Raw genomic sequence first — 19,133 nt, 5'->3', positions numbered from 1 at the left:
ATTCCTCAGAACAGACAAGATGATCCCCAAAACAGAGGAGGAAACTACTACAAGTAGACTGAAAGTTTAAAACACAAGCAATGTCAAGAAGGGATAACAAGAATCATGACCATCTGAACAGAAGCTGGAACAGTTCTCTCTCTGAAGTAGAGCATACTGTGTACCACTCACTGAAATGCTTTTTTTTTTTTTTTAAAAGGAGACAAACGACAGGAAGAACGACAAAAAATTGCTACACAAATAATTGAAGAGGCTAGGGCTCAATCTGTGTAATTTATCAGAAATACAAGTGATATGGAATTGATTACAGTGCCTTCAGAGAAACTTCACAGGAGAGAGAACACTGGGTCCAGAGAAGCTCAAAAAATTTAATAGCGGGAAAAGGCATAAGAGACGAAGAACAAGTGCCTAGCTACAGCCTAAATACAGCACAGTTTTTAGCCACAAAGCAAGCTAACCACTGAATCTAACTACAAAATCGATTTCTATTCAAACTTGGAAGAGGAGGTTCATACAGTGCCAGTTACAGTTATACAAGGATGACTAAGTAAAAGGTTGTGTCCTGTGAAATAAGTGCTAGACTAAATGGTTCGATGCTCTAACATCAACATTTTGTGTTTATAACTGTAGGAAGGAGAAAAATAGAGCATATTTTCCAATGGCAACATGTTCCGAGTAATTCAGCCACTATCACTACATCAACAAATACACAATTTTTATTAACATCAAGCCATCAGAACTATTCTTTCTACATTCTAGAAAGTATCACTTGTCTCAGTACAGTTTAATAAAGAGTTGGAGAGAGAGAAAAGATACCTGCTTACTCATCCACTCTGTGCCGGCTCCAGGTTCAACCTGGGTTTGGGACTTGCTGGAACTGCAAGTCTGAACATAAACGAACACATGTTTCAAACCACCTCAGAAACATCTCTGTGATGCAAGCAAGAACTGTTCCAATTATGCAAATAAGGCAAAGAGGCGCCCACAGTCAGTCCAGTTCAAGTCAGTGACTGACTGCTAAGCTGGAAGAGTGGAATTTGGTCTTAGGCTACCATTCTTCCTATGACTTACAGTCTAACAGAAAGTTGGAAAATTTTGCTCTATCTCTTGGTCTCCTGTCAAATTATTTTTAATTACATACCATTCTGCTTTTTCTTTTTCCTCTTCGTCTAAATAGGAAAACTCTCTCCAGGAATCAAAATTATACCTAAAGTAAAAAATAAATAAGAAATCAGCAAAACTATTACAAATAATTTACCTTTTTTACTATTAAGTTTTTGTAGGCAATTATACTGTTATTTACAGTTAATAATACATAATTTACAACTATACTGCACCTACAATGATTCCACCGTATTAAGTCAAAATGCAAGATGCTATTGAAAGTAACAGTTTACATCTATCTGCACTGTAGGACAGAGTGTATTTCAGGAAGGTACCAGCCTCACCATCTCTAAATGTCTACAGTGGTGGAGATGTAGTGCAGTCTGTAGAGTTCAGAGAGAAATTTAGTTTAATCTTTATGTAAGCATCCACATTTAGCAGATGAGTCAAGCCATAAACTCTACTGACTTTATTAGACTAGAGAGACCTCCTTTAACTAGGGGAGCTTCAATACCTAGTAGGCACCTCCACTGAAAACACAAGCTGGGTGAGATGAATCCCACCTCTAGTCTGTGGGTCAACTCGGTTTGCAGCCACTGTGGTCACAGAACTGTTAGAAGCTCCTGCTCTAACTGTGAATTCACAACGTGGATGCATTAGCTAGGAGAAAGCCAGCTCAGTTCGTGGAAGGCACCAAACAGCTGTGGGGTAATTTTGTGACACCACTAGGTCAGAACAGACCACAGCCAACAACCTACGTGCAAAAGAGTCTGCAAGCCCTTTATATCGCACAGCTTGAACACTGTGACTAGAAACGGAGGTACCAGCTAACTTACCAAAATGAATAGAATGCGTCTACCTCTTCAAATGATGAGTTCATGTCCCCAAGTTTAGGAACATTTTTCTTATTTGACCACCTGAAAATAAATGGATATATTGAAGAAATGACATATATAATCTTACTTCATAACATGGCACTTCTTAGGTACAGAATCAAAATACCAAATCAGAGGCTCCCTCCTTCCAACACAGAGAGGCACCAGGGAAGAGGACAAGAACAAGAGAGTTCCTTCTAAACATCCTCCAGATGGGCCTTTTCTGGGGAGCTCCTCCAGAAAAGCAAACTCCTCCTGCCCAAGTTTGGCATGCTTGCAAGGAGACCTGATAGAGCACAAGTTATCTTTGAAGATGTTCAATTCTCCACACACAGTCTCCATTGGAGAAGCTTACAGAAAGCAGAAAGAAGGTGCTCTGTGAATAACTCGGCTCTGTAGTAGGCTACAGGACGTTTCCCATGTATTCTAATGGAGTACGAAGGAATGATGCATGATCTGCCTCCATGCCCTTTTTTCCCTACAAAGAGGGAAACCTTCCATAGGCTCTAGAATTTGTTACTCCACGACACAGCATCCGTTTCCAAACTGAGAAGGGAACAACCCATCTGACAACCATAGATCTGGGTCTGAGGTGCTCGAATACTCAGTAAAAGATTCAATAAATCTACTTTAAATAATCAGCGGGTTGTTCAGAATATGTTGTAAAGTGCCTCACGCGACAAAAGACTTCTTTCATACAGGTAAAAAGCGAAGTAGACTTCTATAGTGACAGCCTTAACACAAAGTTAATTGGCAAGCATGAATCAAATGCAGAAAAAGTGTCACACACCTTAAGAGAGAACCACCAAATATTGGTAGTTACGGTAGTTACATTTATCTTCTCTTTTAACCAGCTAAATTGTGAAACATAACTACTGTCTTCTGTCAATGTCTCACCCCCATAAGAAAATCACAGAAAAAGGAATTTTTAGTCGGTAGCATACACACACTTGTTATAGTAAGTAATTTGAAGATGAAACAATGTGTTGTGCAACAAGGACAGTAAATAATATGGAGCTGAAAACAAACTTTTAAATTTTATTTTTAAAATCTCATGGGTAAAACTCAATGCCACCAGTGTGACACTTCAGATTATTTTAATATGGAATAATGGAGAATGCCCTGTTTCACTTGTAATACATTTCTAGCAAATTAATGCATCTCCCAGCATCCCTGAAAATCACACCTGTTACAAACACACTTCCCTAAGAATTCGCAAACGCTGATTCTCCCGCAACAGCAAAGGCAGTCTGACATCGCTTACCTGGCATTTCTTTCAAAAACTGGTGAAAAAACTTCAAAGAAGTTTTCTTTTGCTTCACTTTTGGAAGGTACAGAGTTATCAAAAGTAGGATCTATGCTGTTAAATGCTCGTCGTTTCACAGGGTCAGATAATATTTCATAAGCTGAAAAAAAGTTACCAGACAAAATGTGAGACTAAAGCGAGTCTTCCCCAGAAGGTGGGAATGTTATAGGGAAGGTTCCAAATGTTCAAAAAGATGCTCTCAGATCTGTGTTGGATCTATCACTCTGTACAGCTTGATACTGAATTATTTAAGTGACACCAATAGCGTTGCTGTCAACTCCTCATAAACTAAGTAGAAGGAAAATGTTTATGAAAAACAAGACGTTTAACCATTACGATGTAACAAACCAGATTATATTTAAAATAATTTTATAGCAGTACGTTCGGTCAGGCACTGGGAGTTTGGGCATGACATCTTCAGGCTTTTGTCCTACACCTGATCCTTGCAGATAAATTGACAAAAACCAGTCTACAAAGACAATCACAGAGTAAAAATGGTCCCCGAGTTAATAACATGTCAGAACTGTCCAGAACAGGAGCCATTCATCAGAATTTTTGCCGCTCATGATATACTGAGACTTGGGAAGAGTATAAAACACCACATAGCTACTAGCCAAAACATGCACACGCTCCCGCTCCCAGTCTCCCTGTTCTTACAGCCGTGCAGCTGGGGAGCACCACATTACTGAATCTTATACCCTGGAAATCACACAGACACTGTAGCTTCAGTAAACTCTTGTTTTCTCTCAAGGAAGTGTAGAATTATTTTGTCTGTCAGTTCTACAATACCCACTATTTTTCAATAAGAGTGAAAAGTCATCAAAGGAATCAAATCCATGTTGCCATCATTTGTGGGCTTCTCTGACTGCACCCCTGGGCAGAGATCACTGCACCAGGAAGGTCAGATCTAGAAGGTGATAAGCTGGAGGAGACCATGGCACTCTGGTTCTGTAAACTCATCTCACTGCAGATGTTAATGCAGAGAGGAAGGAATGCAAGGGACCACCACCGAGCTGCTGCCTGCCAGTCCTCTCTTCCCTCTGGGAAAGCACTTCCCTCTGCCAATACTCTGAGTGATCCCTGTTATCCTCTACATTGCAAGCTGGGAGCTTCGGTAACCCTTATACCATTTTCCTGATGCAAGAAATTCTGTGCACATCCGTTGGTTCCTCTTCTGCTTAAGAGATATCCCTTCCGTACAGATCCCCATTTCTACTTCACATACTCCGTTCCCCCGGCACTGTATCTCCCACCCATTCCTTTGTCATACCTGGCTCTGAGTCCCACCTACATACTCCTGCCTTTCCAAGTTTCTTCCTTCCCTTCCATTACCTCTTGCTCCTACTCCAGATCCCCCTTCCCTACCACTGCATTTCCTTCCTCCAGGGTGCCGCCTGGAAGCATTACCCCTCTTCCACGCCACTTTGTTCCTTCCTTTCTGTTTATGCTTAAACTTAGATTGTACGCAGTTCAGGGGAAAGATATTTTGCTCCTCGTGTATAGAACACAGAGCATATTCCTGAATTCAGGTGCAAGTTGTTTTATTATAAATACTTGCCAGTTTCTGACAGGACTGCAACTATGGGAAAAAAAATTCCTTTGGCAACTTTTTTCCTTTTGGCAACTCTAAGGGAGGCTGAAAACATCATTAGCTTCTCTAACGTATCACCTAACATTTTATCTAGTGTTGTAAGAAGACACCCAAAAGAAGAAAGTTCAGAACATGCAAATTCCAAGATTTCTTCCCTGCCCCAACCTTACTGAGTCAAAAAAAATTGTTTAAAGTGAACAAAAAAGCCAAACTCCAAAGCATGCCTAAAGACATAAGTCAGACCTAGAACACTCCCTCTGGTTCTGGAATCGGCCAGCAGCGGTGTTCTGGGTCACCACAGGCAAGAAAGGAAATGTTACTCAATTGAGTTCGTTTAGTCATCTCTGGGCAAAAAAAAGGGCAGTTGAAGAAACTGATGTCCTGCCTCAAATCAACAGATGCTCTGCTGGCAGCATAAGTGCACTAGAATTCAGATTTTCCAATAGCCGTTGATGCCTCAGGGAAACTACTCGATAGCACACCAGTTTATCCCAGGTATGTGGCTACCTCTAGTGGTTCAGCACGTGCTGCTACAAGCGTTCGCATTTTATCGCCAATAGGCACAGCAGACTAACGTCTGTCCGTTGCACTCCCATCCTGCTTCTACCTAGAGGGAAGTTATATTAATGCAATCTCTGTTTATTAAGGCAGTTTTCTAAAATGCAAAAGAACTCCTCTGGCTTTTTACTAACTGGCAATTCCTGAAAAGCCCAATAAAGCACCACAAATATGTTTCAGATAATCAAGTAGATTGAGAGAGTATCTAATAAAAAGAGATCAATTGCTTACCTTTAGTTATGCACGTAAAATAATCATTATCACCTTCTCCTATCTGTTCCCCTGCAGCTTTTCGCTTGTCTGGATGATGTTTCAAAACCATGGATTTATCTAGAAAATAGATGCATTAGGTTTAGAAATGCTTCATCATCAACAATTTATTACTCACAAACTACAAAGTAATGCAATAATTCCAACTGACATTCCTCTAAATAGATACTTAAAATAAATTAGGAATAACAAACCCCCCAAAACATTGGGAAGAAAAAAGAAAACAGATACAAGTTCATGAACTTTCTTTGATTTAACACTATTGTCAGAATTAAAGTTATTTCATCTTTGCTGGGTCACAAAATAATCACAACTCAGAAACTCTATTCCACCTTCATCAGCTGAAGCAGCACTGATTTTCTGGGACTCACTCTAACATTACATATAGCAAAGCACTTTGGTAACTCTACGTGCACAGTTTGAGCATAATGCAGTTTCAGGACCTGAACGGTGCAAGATTGTACAATTCCCTGTGCAATCATACTGAAAAAATAAAGAAAAATAATCAATGTCGTTTTAGTTGTTATTTCTAATGAAAAGCAAATTAGTTGAGATAAAATAAAAACTGTGTTCTATCCCTTTACTCAAGGTCTGAACACAACCCAAAATTAAATGTCACAAGGGAACTACAGCCACAAGCCTGTGAAGACCGCTGCACTTACCCACGGATAACATTAAGCATGCGCACAGGCTTTGTGGCCAGCGCTCTCTCTCTACTTAGCCCTTAAATCCTAAGATTTAACTAGCACACACAGAGTATCTCCTAAAGTTGCTCCCAAGGTTGTCTTAGTGTTTAAACAGTAAAACCAGATTTTAAACTGACTTCTTTGCTAAAAGGTCTAGCCATATTGTCACACAACGTAAGATGTGCCTTCTTGGCTCACTAAAAAATTCCAGAGAGAAGATACCAATCAAGTAGTCACAGCAGCCTGCCTTTTGAGAAACAAATCAGAATCCTTGTTAAAAACAGGAAAAGCACAGTATATACTGGTGAGGAAGACTCATGTCTCTATACCACCATGTAAGAATAGCATGCTGTTAGGAACCTGGAGAGGTGCCCCAGTTCTTGCTCAACAAGATTAGTGAGACCACTAATCATCACCGGAGCAGGTGCTGCTCTGTGCTGTATTAGCATGTGCGCCGCAATGGCGCTGCTAAGCGACGCGTACCTGAGGCAACACAATTTCCTCTGCAAACTGGTAATTTGCTAGTTTAAACCCATTTTCACTTGGGAGTAATTTAAGCTTAATCTGTGGTTTTACTGGGGACAGCAATTTTACTCACACCAGTTCAGTTACACAGGCAATTGCTTGCAAGGTCAATTCACAAAACCATCAGCTTATTTCATAAAGGCTACCAAACAAACTTCAGAGTACTTTTTAAATCTTTCTCCACTGAATACTGGCATCCTTCTTGCAAAGTCAACTCTTGGTCTCATTGCTTTCTAGGAAAAAAGTTCTAAGTGCAACATGTTGTTGCTTCATATGCAAGTACCATAAGAGACCCCTAGTCAACCCGTATGTACTTCTGAACCACGCCATGATTTAAGACACAGGCCCACGACATCATTAAGCAGCGCAGTGGTAGTTTAACTTCTATCATTTACTTACCCAAAACGTCACGGAAACTTAACCTCACAAGACAACATTTTTAATGGCATGGTAACATCCCAGAGATCCAGCCACAAGAACTCTACAGTTTTCACACGGTAAAATGACCAAAGACGAGCAAACCCAAGCTTCTTGGTGGCCGAAGTAACTTTAGTTACTTGAACAACTGAAAATTCAACAGCTATGGCTCCGTTCCTGGGCAATGCTCAGTCTAATCAGAATGATAACAGCAGCGCACTTCTTAGTCACTAGCCTTAATGTGGCAGCTACCCCTTGTAAGGGGCTTCCCAGCACCAGCCTGTTGAAACACACAGGGCAGGGCTAGTTGTATTTGTCTGCCTTTCACTGAGCCTGGCTACAGACTCAAAAACGCAGAAAGGTGCAGGTACAGTCTCAAGATTGTTGACAAAGAACACAGGCGAGAAAGCCGAGATGTGAACTTGGTGAAATTTTTGAATTCCCTAGCTTTAGGCCTGTGGATTTTGGAGCTGTGATGTGAATTTAGAAGGCTGGTAGGTAACACAAATCAAAGAGGGGGTGTTTGTAGGTCTGTGAAACAGTAAAAAGCTTGTTCATGACATGTACATGTTCTCATGTGGAAAACCATTATGTACATCTGAAAGAAAGGTACGCTTATGAAGGAAAGGTACTTACGAGCTGCTTTGATTTGTTTCTGAGTAGCCCTGTATCGTATATTTCCTAGCCCAAGAACTGCATAATGGTCTTGATTCTGAGAAGACAAAAAAAGAACCCTAATAAACACTGATAAATGTGACCTAAAAAGCCACAACACATGCAGAAAAACAGTTCTCCTCCCCATTTTTTAAAAGCAAGAGGCAGAACTCTTCCCTCTCTCACTAAACATTAGAAAAAGAACAATTGTCACAAAGGCCATAATTACTGAATACCCAAATATCACTAAATTAAGCCACTGTCATAGACATTCAAGTAGCTTGATCTAGATTAAAGTACTGAATCCTCGAAAGTTCAATTACTAGAAAATTGAATTGCTGTCTTCAATATTAAGACCACTAATGAAATTCCAGAATAAAGGAGGCAGTAACAGGGAGAAGAGACACTTTTAGGGCCTACAGGCAGGAACACAGAAACCAGCAGTTCAGGACTAAGGTCTTGTCCTGATGTGTGTTTGAGCTTGCCCTCCTCAACTGGTTATGGGTGGAAAATACAAACCCAGGTACAGCACCAAGGGACGCAAACCCGTGCAGGTGGGGGTGGGAGGGGAGGAGGAAGAGGATCTTTAGTGACTGGGAACAGCAGATAACTTTCACAGGAGATTTCCAGCAAAAATAATTAACGCCGGTCTGTATCAAGTGCATACCTTCCAGTCCTTTGGGTCAAGGGTTTTCAACATAGGAAATTCTTCAAGCTGCAATTCTTCATCCCCTGATTCTTCAGAAAGTTCCTTCTCATCTTCTAGCTCCTGGAAAGAGGCAGAAACATTTATGTTTCTCCTCTTAATAAATGCTTCAAACCATCTTCCCACAGGTTCCACTTGACAGAGTACTGATGCTATAAGCAAAAACATAAAAGCATTCTTCATCTTCTGTGACTTACTGTGGTTTTTCTTTTTTTTCGGTCTTTTGCTTGGGTTTGGTTTTTTTTTTAAATTAAACCCACCAGAGCCCTCAGGAGTCCCGCACCCCCTCAGGGCTACGCGTTGCCGCGTCTCGTAGTTGGCTCCAGAAGCCCCAAACTGCTGCGGGACCGGAGCGCGCGCCCGTCGGGCGGGATCCTCCAGAGGCTTCGCTCTTGTCCTCAGACCTCGGCAGGTGCTTGCACGTTACGGCAGCGCACGCGCTAAACGGCGCTTAACGCCTCCCTCGCTCCGGTAACGGAGGAGACAACGAACAGCGGCAGAAGCACCGAACGGGGCCGCTCCCCTCCGCGCCCCGCCCCCCGCCGGCAGCGGCGAAGCCCGGGCTGTTGCTCGCCCGCCCGCCGGGGACAGGCTCGGCGGCAGGAGCAGCCGGCGGCGAGACGGCGCCGAGGTCGAACGCAACCAGAGGGCTTCCCGGGCCCGCCGCCGCCGGTGGTGCGGGGGGCGGGCTGCCCGCCCCGGTCCGTCCCCGCTCAAACCCGGGAAGCCCCGGGGGGAGCCCCCAGCCCCGGGGGCCCCGCCACCCGCGCCCTGCTCTCCCGTATTCACCCCCCCGCGTCCCGCGGCCGGTCGGTACCTACCGGCAGAGAGTGGCCTGGCGAGGGCCGTGGCCTCCCCGTCCCGAGCCCCCCGCAGCATGGCGGCGGGCGGCGGCCCGGAGCGCGCCTGGGGCCTGCCCGCCGGGCTCGCCTCGCCTCTCCCCGCCGCTGGCCGCCACCCGGCGCATGGAGGCGCCCGCACAGCGCTTCCGGGGCGGCGGCAGCGTGCGGCGGGATAAGCGGCCCGGCGGGGCCTGGACACCACTCGCCGCCGCCGCCCAGCTGCCCGCTCCGCCCCGCCTCCCCGCACCGGGGCCGGCGCCGGCGGTGGGGCCCAGCCGGCCCCAGAGGCAGATCACGACCGAGCCCGGGGCCGCGGATCAGGGCGGCGCGGGTTCAACCTGCGCGCTGTGGCGGGCGGAACTCTTTCAGCGGCGGTAGTGGTGCCGGGAGGGAAGGAGATGCCGGTTGCGCGGGGGCTGCGGAGCACACGGGGCGGTGCACCCTCCTTTGCTGTCCCCCCGGCCCGCCCCCGCCGGAAGCCGCTTTCGGTGCTGCGTAACGCGTCCGGGTCGTGCCGGGTCGGTCGGAGCGGCTCGCCGGGATGCCGGACTACCTGGGCGCCGATCAGAGGAAGACCAAGGAAGAGGAGAAGGAGGATAAACCCATCCGTGGTGAGAGGCGCTGCGGGCGAGGCCGCCTCGGACCCTCGGTCCGTGACGGCGAACCGGCCCGGGCAGCGCCTCGGCCGGGGGCGGCGGGAGCGCGGCTGGAGGAGGAAAAACAACAAAAAAAAGGAGTTAAAACCGGCTGGGGCGCGGCTTCGGACGGGGCCCGGGCCCGGCCGTGGGCTCGGCTCGGCGGCCCCGGCGGGGGCGGCCCGCGGTGGGGGTGGTCGTCAGACGTGAACATCGGCCCGGTTTTAGCAGATTTTGAGCGAAAACTGAGGAAAGTCACGCCGAGGCAGGGCTGGCCGGGGGGTGGGCGACGGACGCCGCATGGGCCCCGCGGGGTTCTCTCGCACAAGGCTCCCCAGAAGCCCGGCCTGCTTTTCGTAACACGGAAGGCCTTTCGCGGTTTAATGGTTACTTGGAAGATCGGCCGCCTGGCGCCCGATCGCTCCCCTTCCCTCCCGCGGAGGCGGCTGTCCAAGCCCGCCTGTCGCCGCCTCAGCGGGAGCCGCAGCGCGCGGGGGCGAGCGGCCCGTGTGGCGCCGGCGCAGGGTGAACGTCCCCGCTCCGCACGGGCGGGCTGCGCTTGCCGCTGCGTCGTGCTAGTGAGTGCTAAATAATGCATCTGGAGACAAAATCAGTACTGCGTGCAACCAGTGATGGACTTTGAACCGTTCACACTCAAGAAAGATTTTTTTAGTTACAACGCCATAGAATTTCATAGAATCACAGCATTATTAAAGTTGGAAAAGACCTCTAGGATCACCAAGTCCAACCGTCAACCCAATACCGCCATGTCTCCTAAAGCATGTGCTGAAGTGCCTTATCTTGTTTTGAACACCTCCAGGGATGGTGACACAAGCACCTCTCTGGGCAGCATGTTCCAGTGCCTGACCACTCAGTAACGACGATTTTCCTAATATCCAGTCTGAACCTCCCGTGTCACAGCTTGAGGCCATTTCCTCTTGTCCTATTGCTTGTTACTTGGGAGAAGAGTCGAACACCCACCTCACTACAACCTCCTTTCAGGCAGTTGTAGAGAGTGATAAGGTCTCCCCTCAGCCTCCTCTTCTCCAGGCTGAAGTCTAGTATGTTTAGTAGACATCAGAGGATCAACAGGGTAATACAAATAATCAGGAAAGAAATAAAGATCGACACAAAAAAAAATCCTCTCAAAATACCATGTAATACATGCTGCACCCAGATCTTTAATACCGTGTGGTTTGGGGTCCCTCTATCGTAAAAAGATACAGTGGAATTACAAAAGAGAGACAAACAGAGGGCCAGGGATGCTTAAGGTGGAGATTCATTTGGTTGGGAAAAGAGATAGCTTTTGGGGGAAGGGATAGGGAATGTTAAAGTTCTGTTAAATGACAAGTGATGTGCAAGTAAAGAAGGGGTGATGGACTGTTACATTTTTCTTAGTTCTGAGGCCCAAGTACAATTTTTAGATTCCAAGTTTGTGTCAAGTAAAGGGAAGCGTAATGCTGATTTAAATTGGGCGCTTCCTCCCTGCGTGTTTTGCTTAAAGGTGTTGAAAGCTTTCAGGGATTCAGAAAACTGACACAAGTATTACATCAGGAAAATTTTGTAAGGGCTGTTAATAAAAAGGTGTGACCCAGGAGTGGGAACTCTCTGTGTTTGCCATGTCCATAGACCTTCCTGTTGGAGAAGGGACATTGGACCTAGCTGTTCATCTCCTCTAGTACGACCATTCCTGTGTTTTCTGTTTCACAGTATTAAAACTCACCATTATATTAGTTATCAATTCCAGGCTGTTTATAGTTTATGGTAGTTTTTTGTTACTGAGACCAGCTTAGATTTGGTTGCTGTTCCCTGCTCATGCCGGGCATTTTGGAAAGAGACATCACTGATGGTGGCAGTTTTTCATTGATGTTTTCTTAAACGTTCAGAAACAAAAAGTTAAAAAGAGGAATTTTGCCATCTTCAGTGCCTTCCTCCAGCAGAGAGTAGCTGGAGATGCTGTTTTGTTTTTCTTGAATGTCTGATGCTCTTTTGTTCTACTTTGGTTTAGTGAAAAAGTAGAAACTCAAAAGGATCCCTTTAAAATATTTGTTTTCATCTTTTAGAAGCGGAATTGATTCTGATGGTTTTGTTTTTAATATTGGAAGCTAAGTCTTTCCTGTCTTGTTTCAGCTCTGGATGAAGGAGATATTGCCTTGCTGAAAACATATGTAAGTAGCATATGTATACAAGAGTGTTAAAGTCAAAAAGCAAGTCCTGTTAGGAATTGAGTGCAAGGGTAGAGGGATGTGTACCTAGTGAGTAGTTAGTAAACCTGCTTCTCCTAATGGTTTTCTCTCCTGCCAAAATCTTCACTCCCTTTCTGCCTTCCAACGAGAAAGCCCCAAACCCAACCCACAACCCTAAAGACAATCCAGTAGCTTTGTTAGCTTGAAAGTAGTGAAGGTGGTTTGGGTGTTCTTTTCCCTCTGTTTTTGTTCTGTATGTCATAGCTGATTGTCATAGTGGTCTAACAGCTAGGGCTCTGCTAGGGCCTTTTCACTAACCAGTTTTGCTTTATAAAGAACAATAACTTTAAGACCCCTTCTCCCATCAAATTTACTTGCTTTTAGTGATCATGTTAAAAAACTAGTAGCGAGGGATACATGGACGTTTTCAAAAAGGATGTAATCTCAGGAGGGGTTTTCTGTGGACAATATGGCCTAAAATGCCAGTCTCCCCTCTCCTCCAGAACGCAGAGAGGGTCTGTGAAAGAGCTCTTGAGAAGTGAAACCTGCAGCTTGGCGTACGACTGGCTTTGGATACGTTTGCCAGAAGCCTGAATTTTGTTAACACTGAGACTCCTTTATGAAGGTCTGAAATATGGCTCATGCCCACTGCAGCTTCTTTTTTGTTGCCAAGTTGATATGAAGGAGATCTCATAAAGGAAATCCAGATCCAGATCTGTCCGCGTTAGGCAGGGCAAGGTAGCGAAGCGTTTTATCACAAGCCATAATCTAGCTTCTGATTTGCCGCGTGATCTTTCTGCTGTCTTCTGTGGATGATAGAAAGGGTGGGTAAGGTATTTAAAGTACTCGTACAGACGATTTTCAGACAATGTATACAGAATTCTGTCTGTTTATAATTTTTACTAAGTCTTTTTTTTTAAACCTTAGGGAAAAAAAGAGTTTAAAAACGTAAGGCTGAATAGGTTTAAAAGAAAAACAAATCCTTGAGGTTTACAAATGTGAAAAACTTCCACTTACGCAATTGGTCAGTTGTGTGTAGCTGCACTCTTGTTTTTGTGACCAGAAATATTGTTACTGGAACTTAATACTGTCCTTTTTGGCTGTGATCAATAGTTGGCTGTTACACTGAGACCACCTATTGAACATCTTGATGCTCAGCGGCTATTGGCATTTTTTCCCAAACAGAAAATCATTTGAGTTACAAAATCTATGTGATATTTCTTTTCCAGGGGCAGAGCACATACTCAAGGCAGATCAAGCAAGTAGAAGATGATATTCAACAACTGCTTAAGAAAATCAATGAGCTCACAGGTATCTTTCTTTTTTAAGATAACTTTTGATAGAAGAGCCACATACACCAAAATGAGTGTTTTAAGAAGCTGGTTTTAAATGACTTCTGCATTGGTTTATTACTGTTATTTTTCTCAAAATAATACAATTCTTTATTTGGTAACTTGAGATTTTTGCTTGGTACGTGATGGTCTTTTTGATTGGGCAGGGCTAGTCTGTGCATAGGATTATGTAATTTTGTAGTTTAACACATTTTTATTCAAAACTCTAATTTTTATATATATTACAGTGGCATGAAACAAATGCCCCTTTCTGCCACCAGACCATTTGTTGTGATTTGTGTCGAGCTGCATTTGAATAGTGAGTGAACTTCCGTAGACTGCAAAAACCTAATGCATTATCATGGAATAGCAGTACCAGTCCTTGTAAAATGAAGCAGTGCGTATCAGAGCAGTTAGCATTTCAAATCAGCTGGCCAGTTATGGCAGTTACAATAAGAATTGATTTGTTCCCTAATTTTGCTTTGTTTGTTTCACTGATATATGTTTGTTGCCCTGTTGCTAATCCTCTCGTGGCCCTCAGTTCTGCCAGGAACAGCTTCTCTTTTCCAGTAAAATCCTTGATTCTTTCAAATATGTCATGGAGATGGTACTTTTTATATCCATGTTTTGGAAGATCTATAAGGTTTTTCACCTCTGTGAATCCCTTAGCTTCTGATCTCTTGAGCTAAAGCTTTCCCTCAGTGAAAGCACTTGCAGAGTTTTGCTCCTTTCCTGAAACTTTTAGAAAATTGCTTATCTCTGATATCTCTGTCAAGCTTCATTGTAATTGTCCACAGATTGCACAGCCATATTCCAGGATGGCTGGGCTGGTGTTTGCCTGTTTAGCTGGTGCAGTCACATAGGCCTCATTTATTTAGGAAACTTGCTTTTTAGGAATTCCATCAAAGGTGTGTGTGTGCATGTGCTTTAGAGATCTCAGCAAGCTTCCTGCAGGCTGACGTGTGAGGTTCTTGGTGTGTGAAGGATTGCTGACGTACCAGTCAGCTGCTTCCCCTCAGCTTGGCTGTGTTGTCCATAGGGATCAAGGAATCCGACACTGGCCTGGCTCCTCCGGCCCTGTGGGATCTGGCTGCGGATAAGCAAACTCTCCAAAGCGAGCAACCATTACAAGTTGCAAGGTGGGTGTGCAGTGGGGCTGATTAGTGTAAAAATGTGATTTATAGCTTAGGTGTAGATCTTTTTACAAAATAAGGTTCACTTGTTGTGCCTGTTGAAAGTGCTTTTCGCCATTGTGTCAGAGAGGAACTGTGCTCTGCTTGGCGATGCTTGTACTTATTCCTGTAATGATTGTAGGATGCATAGTAATAGAATCACAAATACAACAGCTGTTTCAGTGCATCTGGAAAATATGACTCTCATCTTGAAGCTTATCAGCTAGCAGGCCGGTGCGTTTGTCTGCCCGGTGGTGTTAACTGTGTTCTGTATTAGGTGTACAAAGATAATCAATGCGGACTCGGAGGATCCCAAGTACATCATCAACGTCAAGCAGTTTGCCAAATTTGTGGTGGATCTCAGTGACCAGGTGGCACCTACTGACATAGAAGAGGGCATGAGAGTTGGGTAAGCAAAATCTTTATGTTCTTACGAGTTTTCCAGCAGGCTGAAGCTTTCTCATCCAATCCGTTAGTTTGACAGGTCAACAACCATTGGTTCATATATTTGTGGTAGTTGAAATTATAACGCTAATGCCTTTCTGTTGGAAGACCGTAACTCACCTGGACACTCTCCTGGAATCTTTTGATTTTGATGTCATTCTGATGAGAACCACACCTCACGGACTGAAACCTTCCAGTTTGGTTCCCAGCAGTCCCAGGTTTCAGGAAGCCTGTGTGGCCTGCTCCCTCCCTCTTTGGCAGCCTGCACAGTTACACACACAGTGGCGACAGGAAATGTTCACCGAGGAGGTGAAGCCAGTTACTTTTAGAATCAATATTTTGTCAGGATGTTTTGAAGTTTGGTTTTCAAAATACTTTGGAATTCATATTTTTGGAAACCTTAAACTTCTCTGTGGAAAGAGTTCCAGTTCTAGTCCATCTGATTATTAGCTTTCAGGGCTGGGCTGTCTTGATGCCAGAGGAAAGAACAGTTTCAGAATTCAGCTTCTAATTTACAGAGTTGTTGCTACATGACAGCTTAATTAACTGGTGTTAAAATAATAGTCTTCGTGCTTTCTCACCAGGGTGGACAGAAACAAGTACCAAATCCATATCCCCTTGCCTCCAAAGATTGATCCCACAGTCACCATGATGCAAGTGAGAACTGACATTGCTTTGTCTTGTAATTGCAATTACTTTGGCCAGATTTTGTTCTGGGCTCCTGAGAGCCTGGAGGGAGATGCAGCATCGGGCTGTTAACTGCTCGCTCACCTTTTTGTTGTGCAGGTAGAAGAAAAACCAGACGTCACTTACAGTGATGTTGGTGGTTGTAAAGAGCAGATTGAAAAGCTGAGGGAGGTGGTCGAAACCCCTCTGCTTCATGTAAGTAACCTCCAGATTGAAACTTCTACTATTTTGAAAGTATTCTGGTCATCTGTTAGCATTTGAAAAAACAAGAAACGGTAATGTAGCTGAATGTGAACACCTAAGCGAGGGAGGTCTAGTTTTAACAAGTGAAATCCAGCCTAGCCTGGTTTGTATCGCTCTTCACTGATTATTTTCTTAATTTGCATATACTCTTTGATGCATGTAATCTTTAATTTGCACGTAACCTTCCCTTCTGTTTCCTACTGTTACAGCCTGAAAGATTTGTTAACCTTGGAATTGAGCCTCCCAAAGGAGTACTTTTGTTTGGGCCACCTGGTACAGGCAAAACACTTTGTGCCCGAGCTGTTGCTAACCGGACGGATGCCTGCTTCATCAGAGTAATTGGATCTGAATTGGTGCAGAAGTATGTGGGAGAGGTGAGAGCAAAGAGGTGATGGAGTGTGGAGCAATTTGCAGATTTCAGTTGTGGGGACCAGGTGCTGTAGTGGGTCTGGTGGGTGGTGTGCTTGTGTGCTGGAGGTATGAGGAGAGGGGAGGAACAGCCAAAGAAATCCCTGCAGATCAGGCAGTCGGTTGTAAGATCTGCACTGTGCTGTTGTTGGTGAAATGGATTTTGCAGTGCAGAGTCAGGATTCTGTTCCCAGCTCTGCCACTTATTTTCACTTGGCCCTGAGGCAAATGTCTTCACCTGTACTTCTGATTTTAAGGGTAGTTATTTGTCTCTCCTTTATAAATTGCTTTTAGATTTATGAATGTTCTGTTATATATATGCATACAAATAAAAGAGTTTTATCATTGTAAACTTAGAAGTGTTTGGAAGCACAGAAAGTTTAATTGTGATCGTTTGTCTTTAATGTGTCTTGAATCTTCAACAAAATAATGATTTTTGCTTTCAGGGAGCTCGAATGGTTCGTGAACTCTTTGAAATGGCCAGAACTAAAAAAGCTTGTCTTATATTCTTTGATGAAATTGATGCCATTGGAGGTATGTTTGTAGTATGTGTAGCTCTGATCTCATATGAGAACTTTCGGGTTCTTACCAGGTTGTAATTCCTTATGTGGGTTGCTGCATTTCAGGAAATGTGCTTGTAAATACCTATTGAGCAAAACGACTACCAGCACGTCCCACGCCCGGGAAGCTACCAAGAAGTGGTTTATATAATCTGAACATACTTAGCCCAGATGAGAAGTCATTTTTGCATGTATGCAACACCCAGATTATTTGAACTTTAGTGAAGAATCTCTGTATTGTGTTTGCAAAAAGTAACTGTTAAACCGCCATCAGCTTCTGGACTACATACTACATCTTTATTACTGCCTGAAAACTAAATGATGTTTTTCCCCCAAAGGAAGTACTTGGGTTCTTTGAAAGCAGAACAGTTTTTACACAGATAAGGGTTGAGGGGCAGATTTTTGTTGAGGGGAGGCAAAACAACCAACCAGACAAACAACATTTATAAATTTCAGCAGCTTGGCCAGCTACTAGGCAGGGAGACAGGCCCTTTCATGCTAAGACTGAAGATACAGTGCTTCCTGTAACCAACAGACAGCAGCACTCAGTCGTTTTTTGAACTGTGTAATTTTCAAATACACACAGCCCACCCCCAACCCCCGCACACGTTTTTTAAACTCAACACAAATATTTGTGTATAATTTAAAATTATTTTTCCAGATGTCCTCTGTGTAGCAGCTGTAACCCCTCCTCCGTGCTGGGAAGGGCCCTCTCTCACTTTGTGAAACATGCATGTCTCCTTTCTCCAGGTGCTCGCTTCGATGATGGGGCCGGGGGTGACAACGAAGTGCAACGTACTATGCTGGAGCTGATCAACCAGTTGGATGGTTTTGATCCGCGAGGCAACATCAAAGTGCTGATGGCTACAAACAGACCCGATACGCTGGATCCAGCCCTGATGAGGCCTGGCAGGCTGGACAGGAAGATAGAGTTTAGCTTGCCTGATCTTGAGGTGAGAATGCTTTCTTTCACAGCAAGTATATTCTGATACTGGAGTGCTTCTCCAGTTAGGGCACTGTTATCTGGAAGCGGTTTAGGAGAGTTAACAAAAGCAGCACTCTTGACTTACGTGAAACTACATGGAAACTTGGGGTTTGGATGTGCCAAAAAGGTTTTCCCACATGACACAGATTCTGTCCCTGGCTGTGGTAGAGACCCATATTCACTGTATATTCCTGACTCAACAGATAAAGAATCCTTTAACCAGATCTGTGATTTAGTTCTTAAGTTGGAATGTGTTTTGTTTGGTTCTTTTGAGAGAGATCTCTTAAGGTACTTCTACCATTAGAGCTCTTTTGAAAGTTATTTTCTCACAGAAACATGCCAGTCCAGACCTAGGAAATCATAGCTGGGCAGCAAATAAAGGGTTTATTTTCCATCTGCCCTTGCTCTGGATGCAGACAGCTGCACTCTGAGAGTCATCACCTCTTTCATAGCATGAACACTTCTATCCTCCGCTCTCTTTTCAGGGGCGAACTCACATATTCAAGATACACGCTCGTTCGATGAGTGTCGAAAGAGACATAAGATTTGAGCTGTTGGCTCGCCTGTGTCCTAATAGCACAGGTAAGCTGATTTTTTTAAACAATACTGTGTACACTTCGTCTCCACTGGTGGTCAGTGCTGAATTCGTTTATCCCATTCTTTTAAAGGTGCTGAGATTCGCAGTGTCTGCACAGAGGCAGGCATGTTTGCTATCCGAGCACGTCGAAAAATCGCAACAGAGAAAGACTTCTTAGAAGCAGTGAACAAAGTCATTAAATCGTACGCAAAATTCAGTGCTACCCCTCGCTACATGACCTACAACTAATATCCTGGAATGTTTTTCCTGCTCCTGTTGTTAAAACTTCCTGTGAAACAAAAATCCAAGTGTAGTATTTCAGGCCTTGCTCTCGGAAGCTAGAAATAAATGGAGTATTCCAAACGGGGTGC

The 19,133-nt window shown here is 44.2% G+C and overlaps 2 protein-coding genes across 3 annotated transcripts in view; one reads left to right on the top strand and one right to left on the bottom strand.

Annotated features, from left to right (window-relative positions):
• DNAJC2 (DnaJ heat shock protein family (Hsp40) member C2) overlaps positions 1-9,799 on the bottom strand; it is a 17,256-nt gene extending 7,457 nt beyond the window's left edge. Inside the window, exons 1-7 of one of the 2 annotated variants that reach the window (XM_075081433.1) lie at positions 9,514-9,799; positions 8,654-8,755; positions 7,969-8,044; positions 5,666-5,764; positions 3,244-3,385; positions 1,941-2,021; positions 1,142-1,207 (exon numbers count right to left, since the gene is read on the bottom strand). In XM_075081433.1, the coding sequence (XP_074937534.1) occupies positions 1,142-1,207; positions 1,941-2,021; positions 3,244-3,385; positions 5,666-5,764; positions 7,969-8,044; positions 8,654-8,686 (497 nt within the window). In that variant the 5' untranslated portion in view covers positions 8,687-8,755; positions 9,514-9,799. Of the gene's footprint in view, positions 1-1,141; positions 1,208-1,940; positions 2,022-3,243; positions 3,386-5,665; positions 5,765-7,968; positions 8,045-8,653; positions 8,845-9,513 lie in introns of both variants that reach the window. The other variant, XM_075081432.1, reaches the window with a different exon arrangement.
• Positions 9,783-19,133, top strand: PSMC2 (proteasome 26S subunit, ATPase 2). Its single transcript, XM_075081438.1, has 12 exons — positions 9,783-10,145; positions 12,300-12,337; positions 13,585-13,666; positions 14,726-14,825; positions 15,136-15,267; positions 15,887-15,959; positions 16,089-16,184; positions 16,442-16,606; positions 17,087-17,174; positions 17,951-18,153; positions 18,671-18,767; positions 18,854-19,133. The coding sequence occupies exons 1-12, from the start codon at positions 10,076-10,078 to the stop codon at positions 19,009-19,011; spliced, it is 1,302 nt and encodes a 433-aa protein (XP_074937539.1). The 5' UTR covers positions 9,783-10,075; the 3' UTR covers positions 19,012-19,133.

This window comes from Phalacrocorax aristotelis, chromosome 1 (assembly GCF_949628215.1).
Source record: "Phalacrocorax aristotelis chromosome 1, bGulAri2.1, whole genome shotgun sequence".
Taxonomy (NCBI): domain Eukaryota; kingdom Metazoa; phylum Chordata; class Aves; order Suliformes; family Phalacrocoracidae; genus Phalacrocorax; species Phalacrocorax aristotelis.
The sequence above is the reverse complement of the archived record's forward strand: the minus strand, read 5'-3'. Positions and strand labels throughout refer to the sequence as shown.

What these genes read in the sequence shown, in the direction of transcription:
- PSMC2 (XM_075081438.1), top strand. Translation starts at nt 10,076, where the DNA reads ATGCCGGACTACCTGGGCGCCGATCAGAGGAAGACCAAGGAAGAGGAG. An exon ending in TTGCCTTGCTGAAAACATAT is followed by an intron (nt 12,338 to 13,584) that starts GTAAGTAGCATA and finishes TTTCTTTTCCAG; the next exon opens with GGGCAGAGCACATACTCAAG. An exon ending in CAACCATTACAAGTTGCAAG is followed by an intron (nt 14,826 to 15,135) that starts GTGGGTGTGCAG and finishes GTTCTGTATTAG; the next exon opens with GTGTACAAAGATAATCAATG.